This window comes from Nyctereutes procyonoides, unplaced genomic scaffold (assembly GCF_905146905.1).
Source record: "Nyctereutes procyonoides isolate TBG_1078 unplaced genomic scaffold, NYPRO_anot_genome, whole genome shotgun sequence".
NCBI lineage: Eukaryota > Metazoa > Chordata > Mammalia > Carnivora > Canidae > Nyctereutes > Nyctereutes procyonoides.
Window position 1 is genome coordinate 3901614 of NW_026575042.1, and position 23387 is coordinate 3925000.

The following is a 23387-nucleotide window of genomic DNA, read 5'->3' on the forward strand; positions in this document are numbered from 1 at the left end:
GATATAACGCCTCCCCCCTTTTTTGTCAGCAGACAGAAACTGTTCCAAGGCTGAGAACAGTGTCAAAGCTAACCCTACAAAAGGGGACAATATTAAGTTAGTAGCTCTGAGTCGCAGATAGCAGTATTATTTATGGGAAGAGTGGAGTTTAATCACACCCCAGTGCTGAATGACTAATAATGGTAGATCCTCCAGAGTAAGAATGACATGTTCATGTTACAGCTTGATGTCTATTGTAGAGACATCAAATGTTCCAACCAAGAATGAACCACTGCACAACTCCAGAGAACACCGCGCACTTTGTCATCTGTTGTGGATGGCATCCCCTCCAATTGTGCAGTAACAGACTGCCCATCCTAACCCAGCCATGTGGGTTCTAACTGCTCTCTATGCTTGATCAAGACCTCCTAGGTTTATATGAAAAACATAGTATTCCTTTCTTGTTACTACTTTCTTAACTTTAAAAGGATCTAAAAGGCCAAAGAATATTCTCTCTTATCCAAATAAGTATTTGTTTTACTGAAATATTGTTGTTGTATTTTTCATACGATCCTGTCATGACATAATTTTCTTTTTAATTAACTGAATAAAATGAGTTTATGGCAACAATATCAAACAATACCTGATGACTAATGGGACACCTCTGAAGCCCCTCAAATGTGATCACTACCACAAAGAAGCTAAGGGAATGGAGTCATCTGGTCAATTACTTACTGTATGTCAGCCATTTCCCAAAACTTTTTCCATAGAATGTGGAATTAATATGGAATATTAATTAATATGGAATATTATAAGGGTTCCATGGTAAGTTTGAATTGTCACAACTATCCATCTGGGAGTATCATCATGCAAACTAGCCTATCGAGGTCCTGAGAAGTCATGCAGTAAAGAAATTGGTTTCATTATCCCAGTGCTTCCCATCATTATTTGATCACAAAACTTGTATTTTGTTTGGTTTTGCAGAATATCAGTGATATGAGAAGAGTTTGGGAAATGCCACGCAAAGATTGCCATGTATACATGTATTAATTACTTGTAAATAATTAAAATCTAACATCCAAAACTAAAATTGGATTTCTCTGATGATTGCAGAATACTAGAAGAAACTGTAGTGTCTCAGGATCAACAAACATTGGTTGATAGGTTTATTTGGTAAAATGACAAGCAAGATACTATTTACTGTATATTCAGTGATGCCAGAAACACAGGACAAAAATCATGTTTTATAGTACTCACTGCCACTGAGCAGATAATTCTCACAAAATGGATAAAAATATATCAATATTTAGACTGAGCATTTCAACTTCTCAGTAAGAACATATAACTGTACTTATTTTAAAAGTGATTTATCAGAAAACATCTAAATGTCTGGGACTTCAGGAGCTCAATATCCTGTTATTGACTACATTGAGAATATCTACTGATACCAAAACAATGGCACCTACTGTAGATTATTACAATACTTACCACATTACAAAAAGAATCCAGACCAATGCTATGTACATACTTAGTACATTCTGGATTAGACCAAGTAAAATTTAACAACAAGCTGAACAGCATTCTATAAAACAAAAACAAAAAGTCAGTTAGGCTAATTCTGTCTGTTTTTCTATGCTATGGACTCATAGTGAGAAAGAAGATTGTCTTGGAACATGATGACTGAATCAAATCTGAATTCAATAGAGTTTATCTACATTTACCTTAAGAGAAGTTCTTTGGGTAACTTTTTGTTAATAAGGCCTTCATCATTATTTGAGAAAACCTAAAAGAAAAAAAACAAGGACATTGTTAAAGTGTTCCTCAACTTAAAAAAAAAAGTTACATGATCATAACACCCCCAATTACTGTCCTACACATATGATATTAATTTCATTAAGCCACCACAATATTGAAGTGGTGAATTTAATGGATATAAAAAGAGTTCATACCCCATCACCCTTTCATAAAAATGCAACACATCAATTTCTATGCTACAGTGTATTAGAAGTTCTAGTTAAGGCTATTAGGCCAGAAAAGTAAATGGCATCCTGATTGGAAAGGAAGAAGTAAACTGCTTCTATTCACAGATAACTTGATCCTGTATATAGAAAATTCTCAAGAAATCCATAAAAAACCATTAGAAGTATCAAAGAATTCAGCGACATAATATACAAATATGCAATAAATTTATATGAAAATAAATTGTATTTCTGTACATTAGCAATGAACAACATGAAAATAAAATTAAAACAATCTCATTCATGGGGCACTTGAGTGGCTCAGCCACTTGAAAAACCGACTCTTGATTTCAGTTCAGGTCATGATCTTGGGGTCCTGGGATCGAGCTCTGTGTCAGCAGGAAGTCTGCTTGGAGATTCTCTCTTTCCCTCTCTCCCTGTCTCTCCCCCTATTTTCATTCTCTGTCTCCCTAAGATAAATAAATAAATCTTTTTAAAAAATCTTATTTACAACATAACAAAAAGAATAAAATATTTAAGAATAAATTTAAAGAAATGTAAGACATATATTGAGAACTCACACAAAAAATTTTTTGAAAGAAACTAAAGAAAACAAATTGAAACGAATCTCATGTCCACAAATTTGAAGATTTAAGAGTATTAAGTTAGCAACATTTCTCACACTAATCCACAGATTTCGTGGAAATCTCCATCAAAATCCCAGGTATCTTTTATTTTTAATGTAAGAGTTGATCCTAAAACTCATATGGAAATGCAAGGGTCTCCAAAGAACCAAAATAATCTTGACAAGAAAAACAAAGTTGGAGGACTCATACTTCCTGACTTCAAAACAGTAAGTTACAGTAATTGAAACATTATGATACTGGCATAGGATAGAAATATAGATCAATGGAATAGAATAGTCCAGAAATAAACCCTTATATTTATAAGCAATCAATTTTGGGCAAGCACTAAGATAATTCAAAGGGGGGAAAATAGTATTTCAACAAACAGTGTCAGGACAACTGGATGTCTACATGCAAAACAATAAAGCTGTATCCTTACCTCTCATTACATTAAAAAATTAACTCAATATTGATCAAAGATCTAAAAAAAATATGAGTTAAAACTATACCCTTTAAAAGAAAACATAACCATAAACCTTGGTGATCTTGGATTGTGTAATGGTTTTGGAGCTGCCACCAAAAGTACAAGTAACCAAAGAAAAAATGAATTGGTTTCATTAAAATTAAAAACCTTTGTGCTTCATAGGGCATCATCAAGAAAGTGAAAAGAAAATCCATAAAATAGGAAAAAATATTTGCAAATTGCATATCTGATAAGAGAATTATATCCAGAATACATAAAGAACTCTCACAATTCAACAAACAGAAAAATAAACCAGTTAAAAAATGAGCATGAGATCTGAGTAGACATTTCTGCAAAGATGATATGCAAACAGCCAATAAGCACATAAAAATAAGTTCAACATAATTAGTCATTAGGAAAGGGCAAATCAAAATCACAATGAGATATTCCACAGCCACACAGATGGCTAAAATAAAAAAATAATAATGGCGACACTGTGGAGAAATTGGAATCCTCATACACTGGAGATTAAAATGGTGCAACCCATGAGAAAATGCTCCGCATCACTTGCCATCAGGGAAATACAAATCAAAACCACAATGAGATCCCACCTCACACCAGTGAGAATGGGGAAAATTAACAAGGCAGGAAACAAATGTTGGAGAGGATGCGGAGAAAAGGGAACCCTCTTACACTGTTGGTGGGAATGTGAACTGGTGCAGCCACTCTGGAAAACTGTGTGGAGGTTCCTCAAAGAGTTAAAAATAGACCTGCCCTACGACCCAGCATTGCACTGTTAGGGATTTACCCCAAAGATTCAGATGCAATGAAACGCCGGGACACCTGCACCCCGATGTTTCTAGCAGCAATGTACACAATAGCCAAACTGTGGAAGGAGCCTCGGTGTCCATCGAAAGATGAATGGATAAAGAAGATGTGGTTTATGTACACAATGGAATATTACTCAGCCATTAGAAACGACAAATACCCACCATTTGCTTCAACGTGGATGGAACTGAAGGGTATTATGCTGAGTGAAGTAAGTCAATCGGAGAAGGACAAACAGTGTATGTTCTCATTCATTTGGGGAATATGAATAATAGTGAAAGGGAATATAAGGGAAGGGAGAAGAAATGTGTGGGAAATATCAGAAAGGGAGACAGAACATAAAGACTCCTAACTCTGGGAAGCGAACTAGGGGTGGTGGAAGGGGAGGAGGGCAAGGGGTGGGGGTGAATGGGTGACGGGCACTGAGGGGACACTTGACGGGATGAGCACTGGGTGTTATTCTGTATGTTGGTAAATTGAACACCAATAAAAATTAATTTATTAAAAAAATAAAAATAAAATAAAATGGTGCAACCACTTTGGTAACAGTCTAGTAGTTAAACATAGAGCTACCATATAAATTAGCAATTCCAACCATAGGTAGTACCTAAGAGAAATAAAAAAAAGTGTCCAAACAAAAACTTGCACATGAATGTTCACAACACTATCACTCCTAATGGCCAGAAAAGTGGACACAATCCAAATGTTCACCAGCTGATGAATGGATAATCAAAATGTGGTATATTCATACTTTGGAAAATTCAGCAATAAAAAGGAATGGAAATGGATATAACAGAAATGGCCTTGAAAGTATTACACTATATAAAAGACACATATAAAAGGCCACATATTGTATGATTCCATTTACATTAAACATCCAGAAAAGGCAAATCCATCAAGAGAGAACATAGATTAGTGGTCACCTAAGACTAGATGATAGCAGATGGGTATGGAGTTTCTTTTTAGAGTTATAAAAATGTTCTTGAATTAGATGTGATGAAGACACAACTTGGAGAATATACTAAAACACACTGTACATTTTAAATGGATGAAATCACAGGATATGTGTAATACTTCTACTTCTAGATTTTATTTTTAAGTAATCACTACACTTGATATGGGTCTGGAACTCATAACCTTACGATCAAGAGTCGCTCCACCAACTGAGCCAGTCAGGTGTCCCTGTAATACCTCAATTTTAAAAACAGGTTAAAAAACCCAGATATATCCTAACCCATCAAAGCAAACTGCAGAAATGGAAAGAATGCTGTAAAAAGTATCCTACATTCATTTTTAAAGTACTTTCAATGATTACGTTTAGTAGTGTGATTGCTGACAAAACTGGCTTCATCTTTGGCCCTCCATCTTGTTCTCCCCTCTGGTGTAGAGATGGTGCTACCTTAGAAAACTAGTAGACAGCCTGCTCGGGCACACAGGTGGTACCACTTAAGGGATCTAGTACAGATCCTCTAGTACCAGATGGTATCACTTTAGATAACTACCTTGTGACCACACCACCATACCCCTTGTACTATAAAAGTGTGGGTCAAGGTCCAAGCTGGGCGGAGAATGTGGTGTAGTACCCTGGATCCTCCATCTACCTGCTAGCCCAATACCCTGTCAGTAAATGACTGAATAAAACTCTGTGTTAATGGTATGGAGTAGATTGCTTCATTTTTCAGTGTTAAAGTGCCTTCTCAATCTGGAGGATGTATTACTGACCCTCCTCTACCTTTTAACAGTGAGATACTAACATTTATTAAGTGTCTGTTGTATTCCAAACTCCACTTAGCACTGTGTTCATTAGATAATTTACCTTTTTCTAGTTCCTTGAAATGTAAGGTTAGGTTATTGATTTGAGGGATTTTTTCCTCAATATTTTATTTGAGAGAAAGAACAAGAGAGCATTAGTTGTAGGAACAGGCAGGAGAGGAAGAAGCAGACTCCCTGCTGATCAGGAAGCCTGACATGGGGCCCTGAGATCTTGATCCAAGCCAAAGGCAGACGCTTAACCAACTGAGCCACACAGGTGCCCCAGATCTTTCTTCTTTTTACTGTAGGCATTTACAATAAACTTCTCTCTGATTGCTGCTTTCACTGCATCCCATGAGTTTTGATATGTTGTGTTTTCAATGCCATTTGCCTCAAATTATTTTCCTTTTTTTTTAAGATTTTATTTATTTATTCATAAGAGACAGAGAGAGGCAGAGACACAGGCAGAGAGAGCAGCAGTTTCCATGCAGGAGTTTGATGTGGGACTTGATCCCGTACTCCGGGGTCACATCCTGAGCCACCCGGGCGTCCCGCCTCAAATTATTTTCTGATATCCTTTTTAATTCTTCTTTCACCCACTGGTTATTTAAGAGTGTGCCATTTAATTTCCAAGTATTTGTAAAATTTCCAGTTTTCTTTCTGTTTGTTTTTTCAATCTCTGGCTTCATTCTATTGTGATAAGAGAAGATACTTTATGTGAGGTCAATCTTTTGAAATTTATTAAACTATTTTTTGTGGCCTAACATAAGGTCTACCCTGGAAAACAGGACAGGTTCCAGAGGAGCAGCAACAGGTTCCATGGGCATTTGAGAAGAATACGAATTCTGCTATTGTTCAGTGGAGTGTTCTATACATCTCCAGTAGGTCTATTTGGTTTATACTGTTGTTCAAGTCTTCTGTTTCCTTATTGAACTGCTAACTGCCATGTTACTGAAAGTATGGTATTGAGGGTGGTGGTGAATGACACCATGACAATCTTCACATACCTCAATAGCTGTCAGAAGGATAGGCTTATTTTCCGTTATAAAGATCAGTAAATCAAAATTACAAGATTGCAACTCAACATAAGGAAGTCCATAGGGGCACCTAATTGGCACAGTTAAGTGCGTGACTCCTGGTTTCGGCTTAGGTCATGATCTCAGGCTCATGAGATTAAGCCCTGTGTTTTGCACCGTGCTGAGTACAGAGTCTGCTTGGTTTCTCTTTCTCTGCCCCTCCACCCTCTACTCTCTCTCTCTCTCTCTAAAAAATAAGTAAATCTAAAAAAAACAAAACAAAACAAAAATAATATATAACATTCCTGAGTATACAAAAATCTTCTAGATTATCACTATAGATTCAAATTTTCTATATTTGTTGTGAAAGATGTGTTACATAGCTCTTTAAAGCAACCAAACAGTATTTCTTAGTGTTCTATCTACCTCTTTGATATTTTTTCATTTTTTGTTATTTTTAAATTTTTAAAAAAGATTTTATTTATTCATGAGAGACACACAGAAAGAGAGAGGCAGAGACATAGGCAGAGGGAGAAGCAGGCTCACCTCAGGTAGCCCAATGTGGGACTTGATCCCTGAACTCTAGGATCATGCCCTGAGCCAAAAGCAGAGCTTAATCGCTGAGCCATCCAGGTGTCCCTTATTTTTTAATTTTAATTCCAGTATATTTATAGTGTTATATTAGTTTCAGGTGTACAATATAGTGATTCAACAATTCCTTTTTTTTTTTTTTTAAGACAGTGAGTGGGGACAGAGGGAGGGAGAGAAAGAATCTTAAGCAGGTTCCATGCCCAGCATAGAGCCCAACGTGGGGCTCAATCTCATGACCTTGAGATCATGACCTGAGCCAAAATCAAAAGTTGGACACTTAACTGACTGAGCCACCCAGGAGCCCCTGATTTAACCAATTCTTTTTTTTTTTTAATATTATTTATTTATTCACAAGAGACACAGAGAGAGAGAGAGGCAGAGACACAGGCAGAGGGAGAAGCAGGCTCCATGCAGGAGCCTAACATGAGACTCAATCCCCAGTCTCCAGGATCTTAGGCTGCAGGTGGCGCTAAACTGCTGCGCCACGGGGGCTGCCCACTAATTCTATATATCATTACTCAGTGTTCATGACAAATGTACTCTTAATCCCCTTCAATTATTTCACCCATTGCCCCCACTCCCCTCCCCTCTGATATGCTTTATTTTAAATGAGTACCCTCAGTTAAAGTTATTTTTTTCAGTAAGAATATTTTTTACTTGAAGCATACTTCAGAATACATGGCTCTAAAATATATATATATATATAATTCCATCCAAAAAATATATATATATACATTTTCTTCAAGTACACATAGAAGAATCCCCTTTTTAAATTACATAAAAAGAGATATAACAACTATTACAAATTTAAGAAAAGTGAACCCAAACAAGTATATTTTCCAACCACAATGGTACAAAACTATAGAATAAACAAACTATAGTACAATAAAATAAAGCTGGAAAATACAGTGTAAATACTAAATATTTAATATGTAAATATTAAATAACACACTACCACATAAATAGGCCAAATAAGAAATCAAATGGCAAATCAAAATATGTTTCAAAAGAAAAACACAATATTTCAAAACCAATGGGATGCAGCAAAGGCAGATGTTAGAGTGAAATTTTGCTACAAATTCTTGTATTAAGTAAAAAGGTTCAAATAAAATTACACAAGAACCCAGAAAAAGAAAAAACTTAGCCGAATTTTAGCAAAGGGAACAAAGAAAAATCAGAAATAAAATAGAGACCAGAAAAATAATAACACTGAAAGTAATGACCAGTTTTCCAAAAAAATTGAAACTGCCAATGCTTTAATCACATAACCAAAAGAGAGACACCCAAAACAGGATAAATACAGAAAGAAAAAAAAAAGGTCTCTCTATATATAGACTGATGTAAGTATTGCTACTCTGCCTTTCTTTTGACATTCATGTATATGATAAATATTTCTCTCCACCCTCTCACTTTCAATCTGCAGGTATCTTTAGGTTTATAATGAGTCTCTCATAGGTAGCATATAGGTAAGTCTTAGTTGTTTGGGTTTTTTTTGTATCTATTCAGACACCCTATGTCTTTTGATTGAAGCATTTAGTCCATTTATATTCAAAGTAATTATTGATAGATATATATTTATTGCCATTTTATTACTTGTTTTGTTGTTTCTAGAGATTTTCTCTGATCCTTTCCTGTCTTTGTTACTTCCAGTCTCTCCTTTTCACTCAAAGAGTCCCCTTTAATATTTCTTGCAGGGCTGATTTATTGGTCATGAACTCCTTTAGTTTTTGTTTAGGAAACTCTTTATCTCTCCTTTTATTCTGAAAGATAGCCATGCTGGACAGAGTATTCTTGGCTGTAGGTTCTTCCCATTCAGAACTTTGAATATATCATGCCACTCACTCCCTTCTGGCTTGCCAAGTTTCTGTTGAGAAATCTCTAGCTAGCCTTATGGGTTTTCCCTTGTGGATTAAGGACATTTCTCTTAATGCTTTTAAGATTTTCTTTTATCACTGTATATTGAAAATTTAATTACAATAGGTCTTGGTCAAAACTAAGGCACTAATGCTTGCTTTTGTTGACTTTGATGGGTGTTCTCCTTACTTCTGGATCTGGATGTCTGTTTCCTTCCTCAGATTAGGGAAATTTTCTGCTATTTCTTGACATAAATTTTCTGCTCTTTTCTCTTTCTTCTTCTGGGACTTTTTTTTTTTTTTTTTTTTTAAGTAATCTCTACACCCAACATGGGTCTCAAACTCACAACCCCAAGATCAAGAGTCACATGCTTGGGGCTCCTGGGTGGTTCAGTCGGTTAAGCGACTGCCTTTGGCTCAGGTCATGATCCCAGGGTCCTGGGTTCGAGCCCTGCATCAGGCTCCCTGCTCCATGGGAGCCTGCTTCTTTCTTCCTCTGTCTGCTGCTCCTTCTGCTTGTGTGATCACTCTCTCTCTGTCAAAAAGTAAATAAAATATTTAAAATACAAAAAAAAAAAAGAGTCACATGCTTCACTGAATGGGCCAGTTCTGGGACTCCTATAGTATGACTGTTAACACATTTGATGGAGTCACTAAGTTCTCTATTCTTGTTTTGCATAATTCTTTGTCTCTTTTGTTCAGCTTCATTACTTTCCATTATTGTGTTCTCTAGGTCACTAGTTCATTCCTCTTGCTTCTTCCAGGCTGCTGTTCATTGCATCAAGCCTGTTCCCAATCTCATTTATTGCATTCTTTATCTCGAATTCTTTGTTAACTCTTTTATCTCTGTAGTTTCCATAAGGTCTAACTAATGTCTTCTATTCCTTTCTTAAGCCCAGTGAGTATCCTTATGATTGTTGCTTTAAATTCTCCATCAGGCATGTTATTTATATCAGTTTTGCTGATTTCTCTGGCAGATGCCTTATCTTTTTCTTTCCTTTAGGATAAATTCCTCCCATCTTGTCATTTCGTATAAATCTCTGCCTTCTTCTGTTGGAAAAGTCCATTTTATCCTCTCCTGAAAGTAATGGCCTTACAAAGAAGAGGTCATATACTGTTCAGGGCCTGGCACTTCAGCAAGTATCTGCTGTTGTGTTTTGGCTGCTCTGTCCTTCAGGCCAGTTGTCTGCAGAGGCTCTCCTTGCCTGCTCTAGGCAGTGTTTGGTCCCTGGCCTGAATGTGGTAAGCTTTAACTAGGTGTGCTCTGGTCTGCTTGTTAAATGAGACCTGATGCTACTTCTACTTCAACTGAAGCCATGCAGAACTTTCTGGTGGAGATGTGGTATGGGTAGGGGTTTGTACTGGTCTTCTGGGGGAGGGATCTGCCATGCTGGGACTGAGGCAAGCTTGAATGAGAAGGGTAGTCCTGCCGGGGTTCTGGGGTTGAGGGTGGGGATGGGGCTTGGTGTAAGCAAGTTAGTCAGCCAGTGTTGGCACTGCTGGTGACCCTGTTTATGCTCTATGTTTATGAGGTGCGGGGAGGGAAATGATGCCAGCCAGCTCCCCTGTTCCTGGAGAGGAATCTCTGTGAATGTTGCCTCCCAGGAACATTCTCTAAGATAAGTGAATAATCTCCCTGCTGTGTACCCCAGGTGTTCTTCAGATCACTACTGTCACACTGTTTGTCTCCAGGTTGTTTGCCTGCCTTCTCTCCTGGAGCAAGGCAGTGCCCACACTGCTTATTCCAGGCAAGCCCACTGACCTTTAAAACTCCAGGCTTTAAGCCCTGTTGGTTGCAAGAACTCACTAAATTCAGCTGCTCTCATTTTCCAGGCCAGTGCCCTTGGGGAAATGTTCTCCTTGTGCATTCCCCTGTATGTTCCTCTCTTTCTTATCCTTCTCTAAGACCACAGCTCCCTGCCCTCCACAGTACCTGTGATCCACTTCTCCCTTAAACCATGTATCTGTACTTCCTACTTTCTTTGATGTGGCCTCTTCTCTTCTTTTAGTTGTGGAGTTTGTTCTGTCAGTCTTCGGGCCAATTTCTGGGGTATTTAGGACAATTTGATAGTTACCTAGCTGGGTTCATGGGACAAGACAAGCCTAGGGTCCTACTGCCATCTTTGACCCTTTTCAGTAATATTTAAGAGTCATAGCAATCAATTAAAAAAAGTCTTTTTTTTTAAGAATTTATTTACGCATTCATGAGAGAGAGAGAGAGAGAGAGAGAGGTCAGAGAGAAGCAGGCTCCCTGCTGTTGAGTCCAATGCGGGACTTGATCCCAGGACCCCGGGATCACTACTTGAGCCACAGGCACACACAACCATGGAGCCACCCAGGCATCCCTAAAAATAACTTTTTTTTTAAATTTTTTTTAATTTTTTTTTTTTATTCAGAGAGAGAGAGAGAGAGAGAGGCAGAGACACAGGCAGAGGGAGAAGCAGGCTCCATGCAGAGAGCCCAATGTGGGACTCGATCCCGGGTCTCCAGGATCACGCCCTGGGCTGCAGGCAGCGCTAAACCTCTGAGCCACCCGGGCTGCCCCCTAAAAATAACTCTTAAAGTATTCTTGTCTTTTAAACAAATATTAGTTTCAGGTGTAAAATGTAGTGATTTGGCAATTACTTACAAAAGCTTACCACAATAAGTGTAGTTAACTTTAACGTAATTATATATACTGTACTTACAAATACACACACATATACATATATCACATCCTTATTGTTTATTTTAGTTCCAGTATAGTTTCTTTTTTTTTTTTTATAAATTTTTATTTATTTATGATAGTCACACACACACAGAGAGAGAGAGAGGCAGAGACACAGGCAGAGGGAGAAGCAGGCTCCATGCACCGGGAGCCCGACGTGGGATTCGATCCCGGGTCTCCAGGATCGCGCCCTGGGCCAAAGGCAGGCGCCAAACCGCTGCGCCACCCAGGGATCCCTCCAGTATAGTTTCTGTATTAGTTTCAGCTGTACAATTTAGTGGCTCAATAATTCCATACATTACTTAGTGCTCATCATGTAAAGTGTACTCTTCAATTCCCATCACCTATTTCACTCATCCCCCATCTATCTTCCTTCTGGTAACCATCGTTTTGTTTTCTATAGTTAAGAGTCTGTTTCTTAGGGTGCCTGGGTGGCTCAGTCAGTTAAGCATCTGACTTCCCGCTCATCATGAACTCAGGGTTTTAGGACTGAGCCAGGTTTTAGGAACCTGAGTCAGGTTCCCTGCTCTGTGGAGAGTCTGTTTGTCCCTCTCCCTCTGCCCCTCCCCTGATTATGCTTTCTCACTCTCAAATAAATAAAATCTTTTTTTTTTTTAAAGAGTCTGTTTCTTGCTTGTCTCTTTTTTCTCCTTTGTTCATTTGTTTCTTAAATTCCACTTGAGTAAAATCATCATGTGGTATTTATCTTTAAAACATCTGTGGTATTTATCTTAAAATAAGGCAAAATAAGCCTTATTTTGCTTAGCATAATACTCTCTAATTCCATCCATGTTGTTGCAAATGGCAAGATTTCACTCTTCTTATGGCTGAATAATATTCCACTATGTAAGATACATATCACATCTTTTTTATCTATTCATCTATTGATGGACACTTGGCGTGCCTTTATATTTAAAGCGTTTTTTTATAGACAGCACATAGTTGGGCCATGCTATTTTATACAGTTTGACAATTGCTAACTTTTAACTGGAGTGTATGCTCTACTTATATTTTTTTCCTACTTATATTTAAATGTAATTCTTGATATGATTCATTTTGTCTACCATCTTGATATTATCTGCCATTTGTCCTGTCTATTCTTTCTTTGTTCCTGCTTTCATAACTTATTTTTGATAAAGCAATATTATTCAATTTCCTTTAATGGCCTTATAGCTGTGGCTGTTTGTATTCTTTTTTAACATTTGCTCTAGTGATTACAGAGTGCATCTTTAACTTATCAGAAACTTAATTTCTTTTTGTTTTGCATTTATAGTCATATATTCTACTTCTTATACTAAGTATCTGATAATACATTGCTATTTTTTTGCTTTACACAGCCATAATCTTTTGATCTTATATTTTAATCCTCTAATTTTCCTAGTATAATTCATTTCTTCCTTCAGATCTGAGTTACTTTTATTATCACTTCCCTTCAGCACCAAAATACTTCTTTTAATGTTTCTTATTGTATAGGTCTGCTATAGACAAACTGTCTTTACTTTATTTTTCTTTTCTACCTCCTTTATAAAAATTTTGATTTCCAGCAATTTGACTATGACTTGCCTAAGTTTAGACTTCTTTATATTCATCTGGCTTGGGTTTGGTGTTCAGTCTATTGTTAAGCCCATCGAATGAATACTTAATTTCTGATATATTTTTCATTTCTAGCATTCTAAACTGGTTCTTTTTATAGTTTTCCATCTTCCTGCTAATATCTTCTGTTCACCATGTTCAACACCTAGACCATCACTGACTCTGTTTCTTTTATCACATGTAAAAATTTGTTTCTTTGCATACTTCAAAATTTATTATCTCATGTCAGACACTGTGTGTAAAGAACATTCATTTACAAAGTTCAATGAAACTAAGAGTTATTTCTTTGAAAAAATAAATAATGCATAAAGGTTCACCAGGGATTTTGGCTTGTAATTTTCTTTTTTTTTAATATTTTATTTATTTATTCATGAGAGACACAGAGAGAGGCGGAGACATAGGCAGAGGGAGAAGCAGGCTCCCTGTAGTGAGCCTGATGCAGAACTCGATCCCAGGACCTTGGGATCATGACCTGAGCCAAAGGCTCAACCACTGAGCCACCCAGGCATGCCACCTTGTAATTTTCTTGTGGTATCCTTGTCTGGTTTTGGTATCAGGGTAACTCTGGCTTTGTAAAATGAGTTTAGAAATGTTCTCCTATTTTTTAGCAGAACGTAAGAAGGATTGATATTAATTATTTAATATCAGATAGAATTCACCAATGAAGCCATCTGGTCCTGGACTTATGTTTGTTGGGAAATATTTTAGTCACACTCATCAGAAAAAAAAAGATGCAAATAAAATCAGAAATGAAATATGTTGCAACTGATGCCACGGAAACACAAAGAAATATGAGACTACTATTAAAAACTAAGGAGCCTCGGTATCCATCGAAAGATGAATGGATAAAGAAGATGTGTGGTTTATTTATACAATGGAATATTACTCAGCCATTAGAAATGACAAATACCCACCATTTGCTTCAATGTGGATGGAACTGGAGGGTATTACGCTGAGTGAAGTAAGTCAATCGGAGAAGGACAAACATTATATGGTCTCATTCATTTGGGGAATATAAAAAATAGTGAAAGGGAATAGAAGGGAAAGGAGAAGAAATGGGTAGGAAATATCAGAAAGGGAGACAGAACATGAAGACTCCTAACTCTGGGAAACGAACTAGGGGTGGTGGAAGGGGAGGAGGGCGGTGGGGGGTGAATGGGTGACGGGCACTGAGGGGGGCACTTGACGGGATGAGCACTGGGTGTTATTCTGTATGTTGGCAAATTGAACACCAGTAAAAAATAAATTTATTATTAAAAAAAAAAAAAACTACATACCAGGGTAGCCCAGGTGGCTCAGTGGTTTAGTGCCGCCTTCAGCCCAGGGTGTGATCCTGGAGACACGGGATCAAGTCCCACATCAGGCTCCCTGCATGGAGCCTCTGCCTGTGTCTGTTCCTATCTGTGTGTGTGTGTGTGTGTATCTCTCATGAATAAATAAATAAAAACTTAAAAAAAAAAAAAACTACATGCCAGGGTTGCCTGGTGGCTCAGTGGTTGAGTGTCTGCCTTTTGTTCAGGGTGTGATCCTGGGGTCCGGGGATTGAGTCCCTCATCGGGCTTCTTGCGAAGAATCTGCTTCTCCCTCTGCCTATGTCTCTGCCTCTGCCTCTCTCATGAATAAATAAATAAAATCTGAAAAAAAAAATTTTAAATAAAATCATGTCAAGCATCCTTTCCAGTCACAGTGGTATGAAACTAGAAAAGAAAAAAAAAATGGAAAAAATGCAAATACTTGTAGGTTAAGCAACATACTACCAAACAATCAATAGGTCAAAAATGAATCAAAGAGGAAATAAAAAAAATATATAAAGACAAATAAAAGATAGATATCAGTGGTTCAAAACCTGAGAGATGCAACAAAAGCAGTTATTAAGAAGAAAGCTCTTATAGTGATATAGGCCTGCCTGAAGAAACAAGAAAAATCTCCAAAAAATCTAACCTTATACCTAAAGGAACTAGAAAAAGAACATAGCCCAAAGTTAGTAGAAAGAAGGAAATAATAAAGATCGGAACAGAAATAAATGAAAGAGATTTTTAAAAATAGAAAAAAAATCAAGGAAACTCAGAGCTGATTCTTTGAAAAGATAAGTTCGATAAACCTTTAATCAGACATATCAATGAGAAAGAGGAACCAGTACACTACATCAAAAATGAAAGAAGAAAAGTTACAACCCACACCTCACAACTACGAAGAACTATGAAAGAAGACTGTGAGAAACTATAAAAAGTTACATGTCAACAAACTTGAAAACTTATAAAAAATGAATAAATTTCTAGAAATATACAAACTTTCGAGACTAAATCAGGAAGACATAAAAAATATGAACAGAATATTTACCAGTAATGAAATTGAATCAATAATCAAAAAACCTCCAACAAACCAAAGCCCAGGACCAGATGGCTTCCCAGGTGAATTCTACCAAATACTTTTTTTTTTTCTACCAAATACTTAAAGAATAATTATTACTTTTTTCAAGCTATTTCAAAAAGCATCAGAGGAAGGAATGCTTCTTAATTCATTCTACAAAGCCAATTCATTCTACAAAGCCATTCTACACTGATACCAAAAACACAACAAAAAAGTATGATGAACTTTGATATAATGTTCTGATGAACACAGATATAATAGTCTTCAACAAAATATCTGCAAACTGAATTTAAAAATACACCACAAGGATCATATACCATAATCAAGTGGAGTTTATTCCAGAGATTCAAGGATAGTTCAATATCTGCAAATCAATGTGAAACACCATACTAACAAAGCATAAAGTCATATGATCATCTCAATAGATGCAGGAAAAGCATGTGACAAAATTCAACATCAATTCATGATAAAAACTCTCAACAAAGTAAGTTTAGAGGGAACACAAACATAACAAAGATCATATATGACACACCCAGAGCTAATATCTTACTCAATATTGAAAAACTGAAAGCTTTTCCTTTAAGATCAGAAACAAGACAACAAAGTCAACTTTCACCACTTTTATTCAACGTAGTACTGGAGACAAAAAATAAAAGACATCCGAATTGGAAAAAAAGAAGTAAAACTGTCCCTATTTGCAGATGACATTGTACTATACATAGAAAACCCTAAAGATTCCACCAAAACACCATTAGAATAAATGAATCCAATAAAGTTTCAATTTGGTAAAGGATACAAAATCAATCCAGAAATCAGTTGTGTTTCTATATTACTAATAACAACTAGCAAAAGGAGAAGAAAAAAAATCCCATTTACAACTACATCAAAGATAATAAAATACCTAGGAATACATTTACCAAGGAGGTTAAAGACCTATATTCTGAAAACTGTTAAGACAGAAGTGAAAGGGTCCAAAGAGCCAAAATAATCTTGAGAAAGAAGAACAAAACTGCAGATATTACAATCCCAGCTTTCAAACTATGCTACAGATAAAGTGATCAAAACACTATGGTACTGGCACAAAAACAAACACATATAGATCAATAGGACAGACTAGGGAGCTTAGAAATAAACTCACGCATATCTGATCAATTAATCCATGACAAAGGAGCAGAGAATATACAATGAGGATAGGAAAGTCTCTTCAGTAGGTGATGTTGGTAAAACTGCACAGCCATGTTCAAAAGAATGAAACTGGACCATTATTTTACACCAGTCACAAAAATTAACTGAAAATGGATTAAAGACTTGAATGTAAGACCTGAAACCATAACACTCCTACAAAACAGGCAGTAAGCTCCCTGACGATAGCTTGGAGACAATTTGTTGGGTTTGACACCAAAAACAAAAGCAACAAATGCAAAAATAAACAGTGGAACTATATCAAACTACAAAAAAATAAAAAAATAAAAAGCTGCTGCACACCAAAGGAAATCATCACTAAAATGAACCTACTATAGGGTAGAAAATATTTGCAAATCATCTATCTGATTATAGGTTAATATCTTTAAAAATACAATAAACTCATACAACTCAATAACAAAAAATCTAACTTAAAAAAATGGGCAGAAGATCTAAATAAACATTTTTCCAAAGAAGACACATAGATGGCCAACATGTACATGAAAAGGTAATCAACATTAGTAATCATCAGGAAAATACAAGTCAAAATCATGAGATCACCTCACACCTGTCAGAATGGCTATTATCAAAAAAACAAAGAGTAACAATTATTGGCAAGGATGTGGAGAAAAGGGAACCTTGTACGCTGTTGGTGAGAATGCAAACTGGGGCAGCCACTATAGAAAACAATATGGAGGTTCTTCAAAATAGAACTACCCTATGATGGGCAGCCCCGGTGGCGCAGCGGTTTAGCGCCGCCTGCAGCTCAGGGCGTGATCCTGGAGGCCCTGGATCGAGTCCCACATTGGGCTCCCTGCAGGGAGCCTGCTTCTCCCTCTGCCTGTGTCTCTGCCTCTCTCTCTCTCTGTCTCTATGAATAAATAAATAAAAATCTAAAAAAAAAAAAAAAAGAACTACCCTATGATGCAGATTCTACATTTATCTGAAGAAAACAAAAACATAACTTGAAAAGATAGCTGCACTCCTATGTTCACTGCAGCATTATTTATAATAGCCAAGATATGGAAAAACCTAATGGATGAATGGATAAAGAAATTATGGTATATTTATAATGGAAGCCATAAAAGGGAGTCTTGCCATTTGTAACAACATGAATCTAGAGGGTATAAATCCTGCTATTTACACTAAGTGAAATAAGTCACATAGAGAAAAACAAATATCACAAATATATGTGAAATTTAAAAAAACCCAAACACCTGAGCTCACAGATACAGAGAACAGCTTATGGTTACTGGGGGTGTGGGTGTGGGGGTGGGCAAAGTAGGTGAAAGGGGTCAAAAGGTACAAACTTTCAGTTAGAAAATAAGTCGTGGGATGTAACACAGTGACTATAGTAATACTGTACTGCATATATTTGAAAGTTAAGAGAATAGATCTTAAAAGTTCTCATCACAAAAAGAAAATGTATAACTTGTATGGCAATAGATATTAACTACCCCTATTGTCATTTCTCATATATATATATATATATATATATATATATATATAGTCAGTGTTTCTGAATCATTATGTTATACACCTGGAACTAACAATGCTATATATCAATACTTGAATTTAAAAAAAAAAAAAAACACAGTAATTTACCTTCACAAAGGGCAGTTCCTTCTTTAACTAGTTTGCTTAGGGTACAGATGGGGAGGTAAAGGGGACTGAACCCTTTTAATCTATGGTTGAGATGAGTTTGAGGTTTGTTTTAGCATTTATTAGATTCAGTTCAAGATTGGGTTAAAATCATTTTGGGGTAAGATCAGAACCTTCAGGAGAAGTCAGGATCTGAATAGTGGGGAAACTTAACAGATCTCTTAGCTGCTTGCTTTCTGAAATCAAGAGATTTTTCTTTATTTTGCATTCTTGCTGCCAGCTAGGGAACTATTTTTGCTCTCCAGTATACTAGAACCCTCCACTGCTTGTGCCTTAAGATCTCTCTCCTCTGCTGCTCTGACTCCACCTTCTGAAAGGCTGTTGCCTTGTCCTCAGTGAAAACCTGGAGCCATGGAGGGACATTCACCAGCTCTCCTGCCACACCCTCAGCCTTGGTAGCCCTACTTTATACTTGGTAAAAGCCCCTAGAGCCTCAGAGAGATTTTGGTTAACTATCCAGCCCTGCCTCTAGCCTTTAGCAGACTCCACCCACCTCAGGATCATTCTTAGCTCTCTTTCCCTGACCCCAGTCTCCAGCATACTCTATCCTTAAACTCAGTGAAGGCCCATGGGAAAGAGGTGGCAGGTGGGTGCAGCCTTATTCTGTGGCTGGTACTCTTCAAAATTCCAAATTGTCATGCCAGCCCACATGTAGTCAATAAAAGTTTGGCTGGTTTCTCTTTCCTGGTCTATAGCAGATTCTTCTTCCTCCTGCTGTCCCACCACGGATTGAAGTATCTATCTGTCTCCTTTTTTTCTGGGAATGCTCATTATGTTCTGGAATTTATTTCATTTAGACTGCTTTGTGCCCTTGGCTCTCTAGTTTTAGAGAACTAACATTTTGTAGTTTCTCCGCTTTTCTCTTTGATAACAGTAGAAACAACTAACTTTTGCAACTTTCAACATTCTCACAGAAAGTGGGAGTCTTTCTTATCTTTTTTGATGATAGATAACAGACTTAAAGCAGATAATAAATAACTTGTACAAGGTTTAGAATTAAAAAAAAAACATAAAAAGTGTAATTTATACTTATATTTCCTGACTCCAAGTCTAGGGTTCTTTGTACTGCACAACAGGTAGTAAAAACGCTATTTGTACAAGTCATTTATCCTCTTGGTATTTCTAGTTTGTAAACTGAAGAAATTGTGCTAGAGAAACTCAGAAATCTCCTTTAAATCTAATAGTTCAAGATACAATGAAGTTTGTGTTTCTAAAATATACACTATCACAGTTTCTGAAAGCCTAATTGTGTCTTTAGATTTTTCCATGTCTAATGAGCATCACAAATTTATCAAATTCAAAACTAACTCCTGCTTTATCTGTATGCTAAACTTACTGCTCCTCTGGTCTTTTTTTTTTTTTTTTTTTTTTTTTTTTAATTTTTATTTGAGAGAGAGAGATTGCATAAGCAGCAGGGAGAGGGAGAAGCAGACTCCCTACTGAGCCGGGAGCCCAATCCTAACTAAGATCCTTGGGATCATGACCTGAGCCAAAGGCAGATACTTTACCCAACTGAGCCATTCAGGTGCTCCCTCCCCTGGTCTTCATCACAGTAGATGACAACTCCTTCCTATCAAATCAGGTTCAAATCATGGAAACCATCCTTGATTTCCTTTTCTATTCCACAACGAATCCATCAACTAATCCTATGGATTACTGCAATAAAGTCTTACCTGGAATCCTCTTGTCCTCTCTCCCCTCACTCTTAGCCTAAATGCATTTTCCACAGAAAAGATAGAATGGTCTTTTTAAAAGTCTTATTATGTCATTCTTCTTCTTAAACCCTGCTAATCACTTCCCCCTCCCACAAAGGGAAAGACAAAGTCCTTTAAATGGCTTATAAATCCTTTGTGATTTGGCCTACTTTGATCTTACCCTCCTACTATGCACCCGTCTTACTACACTCCAACTACACTGGTTTCCTTGCTGTTCCTCCAACACACTAGGCATGACGATCTTGCTTCTGGACCTTTGCATTTGGGTCCTCTCCTGAAATAGCCTCTTCTCAAATGTCATATCAGAGAGACTTTCCCTGCCACTCTATATAAAAAGAAACTGCTTCCTCCTCTCATCCACTCTCCCATCCTGCCCTAGAACTTCTTTTCTCTCTCACTCAGCTTTACTTTTCTCCAAAGCACTTTCACAACCATATCTGTATGTTTATTATGTCTTCCTGTCACCACAATGTAAGCTCCATCACGACAGAGCCTTGCCTGTGTCATTGTTGGATACCCACTGCCCACAAGAGTGACTAGCACATAGTAGCACACAATAAATATTTGCTGGATAGAAAAATCATAGGACAGAAAATTTAATGGAGGGAAGCCCGGGTAAGTCAGTGGTAAGCCTGCCTTTGGCTCAGGGTATGATCCTGGGATCCAGGATCAAGTCCAGCATCAGGCTCCCACAGAGAGCCTGCTTCTCCCTCTGACTGTATCTCTGCCTCTGTGTCTTTCATGAATAAGTAAATCTTGAAAAAGAAAGAAAGAAAAGAAAAGAAAAGAAAAGAAAAGAAAAGAAAAGAAAAGAAAAGAAAAGAAAGAAAGAAAGAAAGAAAGAAAGAAAGAAAGAAAGAAAGAAAGAAAAAATTTAATGGAAAGACAATTAGACAATTATAGGGGCAGCACTGAGAACTCAAAAAGCCGGATTTGAACCTCGATTCTGACTCCACAAAAACTTTCCCAACAACTGCCCTGTTATGCTTTTAGATCCCTTTCATAGCCACCCCAGTGCTGGAGGTGGTAGGAGCAGACCCCACACAGGGTAGAGGTGACACATAAAGTGAGGCAGGGAAGGCAAAGGTGAAAGTGTAGCACGGCTGGCCATATCTGAGCTTTGGCTGTCTGCACAGTTAAGGGGATGGGGGAGGAAGCCAAGTAAATCCTGCAGGATGTCATTAAACAACATCATAACAGAGAGTCTGTTAAAAAATAAAAAAGCTTACTGGCTCAGCTGATAAAACACTGAGACTCTTAATCTTGGCAAAGTACATTCATGCCAAGCACTGGGAACAATCTTTAGTCTGGAAAGAAGCCATAATATAATGATGGCTAAGATGCCAGACTTTAGAGACAGACTGCTTGAGTTCAAATCCAGGCTCTGCCACTCACTATGTGGCCTTGGACAGATTACCTCATCAATCTAGGCCTGCTAAATGGGTATAATAATGTCACTCTCAGAGGCATGTGAAAGTATTAAATGAGATAAATGTAAAATGATCAGCCTAAAACTGGACACTGTAGAAGGGCTCTATGAAAAAGTTATTGTTACAGTTACTACAAATTATGCTCCATCCCCACCCCAGTGCAAACCAGAGGGAGACCGATATTGGTAATAGAAGGAAAATGCATTCTTTTCATTATCTATTAACACAGATCTCATTATATAAGCATATTAGCTCTCTTACTGTACCATGGGATGGCAAAGAGACCAAAACTGTCTGTAAATCTTGGGTATATTTCATTTTAAAGTTTTCCCCCACCTTGTGCTTCCCAACACCTCTGAGAAGTCCTAACCAGGGATAAACGCAGAAAGAGAAGTGTCAAAATAAGAGCAAAGTCCAAGTGAATGAATTCAAGTAGGAAAACAGTAATGACACACTGTTTTCTTTTCAAGGGGGAAAAAAACTGCCTCACAAGCTAAAGTACTAGGCAACAGCAAAAACATGACACCAGGTATCCTAATGTATATTTTTAACCATATGAATCCAATTGCTGTCTTTTTGAAACAATTTCAGAATATGCAACTAAAATATATGTAAAAATTACTACTAGGAAAAATCTTAGAAAATATAATTTTATTTCTTAAAATATATTCATCCTCCAAGTCTAAATGGCTTTATGTAAAGCACTAGTCTTTGTGATTGACAAAAAGCATGTGTCAATTCCTAAATGCAAAGTGAAACGACAGGAGAAACTTTCAATGCTATCACAGCCATGAATGTGAGCCCCAATCCAATAATCTGTCTTCATTAATTCCTCTTCGTTTCATCTTTGTGAAAAATGGTAGGAGAGAAAGCTAGGCATGCGTACTCTGTTCTGTAGCATCTAGCTCAGTGCCAGGAATAAAAAGTAAAATACAAGTATTCATAAGTGCTCAAAAATACTAAAATCCAAGAGAACAAATTTCCTAATATATACCTGGCATAAGGGATCCCTGGGTGGCGCGGCGGTTTGGCGCCTGCCTTTGGCCCAGGGCGCGATCCTGGAGACCCAGGATCGAATCCCACATCGGGCTTCCGGTGCATGGAGCCTGCTTCTCCCTCTGCCTGTGTCTCTGCCTCTCTCTCTCTCTGTGTGTGACTATCATAAATAAATAAAAAAATTAAAAAAATATAAAAATTTTAAAATATATACATATATACCTGGCATATATATTGGAGAACATATACTGATACACTATACATTAGAGTATTATCCTGCGTAAACAGTTTTGAGACAATCTGCCTGGTTTTGAAATCTTGCTTAATTTATCAACTGGGGTGACCTGGGCAAGTTATTCTACCCTTCTGTGCCTCAATTTTCTCATCTCTAAAATGGGGAAATGGCATCTTCCTCATAGGGTTGTTGTGATGGTTAAATAAGACACAAAAGGTGCTTGGAATGTACATAATACATCTCAGAATGTACATAATAAATGCCGCAGAAGCAATAGAAACAAGTGGCTTAACTGAAGAAATTTTCATTGAGACATAGTTAAGCAGAGTTCCAAATTCATGTGCAAAGTCATTCATATCAACTGCTAAAGCTGTATGTTTAGATTCAAGCATTTAATGAATGGTAATGTTGCAATCTCAAATACAGTTCCC

At 37.2% G+C, this 23387-nt stretch overlaps 1 protein-coding gene across 2 annotated transcripts in view; it reads right to left on the bottom strand.

Moving 5' to 3' along the window:
- Positions 1–23387, bottom strand: part of FBXL2 (F-box and leucine rich repeat protein 2) — a 113040-nt gene that overhangs the window by 87907 nt on the left and 1746 nt on the right. Inside the window, exons 2-3 of one of the 2 annotated variants that reach the window (XM_055321401.1) lie at positions 1701–1762; positions 1468–1561 (exon numbers count right to left, since the gene is read on the bottom strand). In XM_055321401.1, the coding sequence (XP_055177376.1) occupies positions 1468–1561; positions 1701–1762 (156 nt within the window). The remainder of the gene's footprint in view (positions 1–1467; positions 1562–1700; positions 1763–23387) is intronic. The other variant, XM_055321402.1, reaches the window with a different exon arrangement.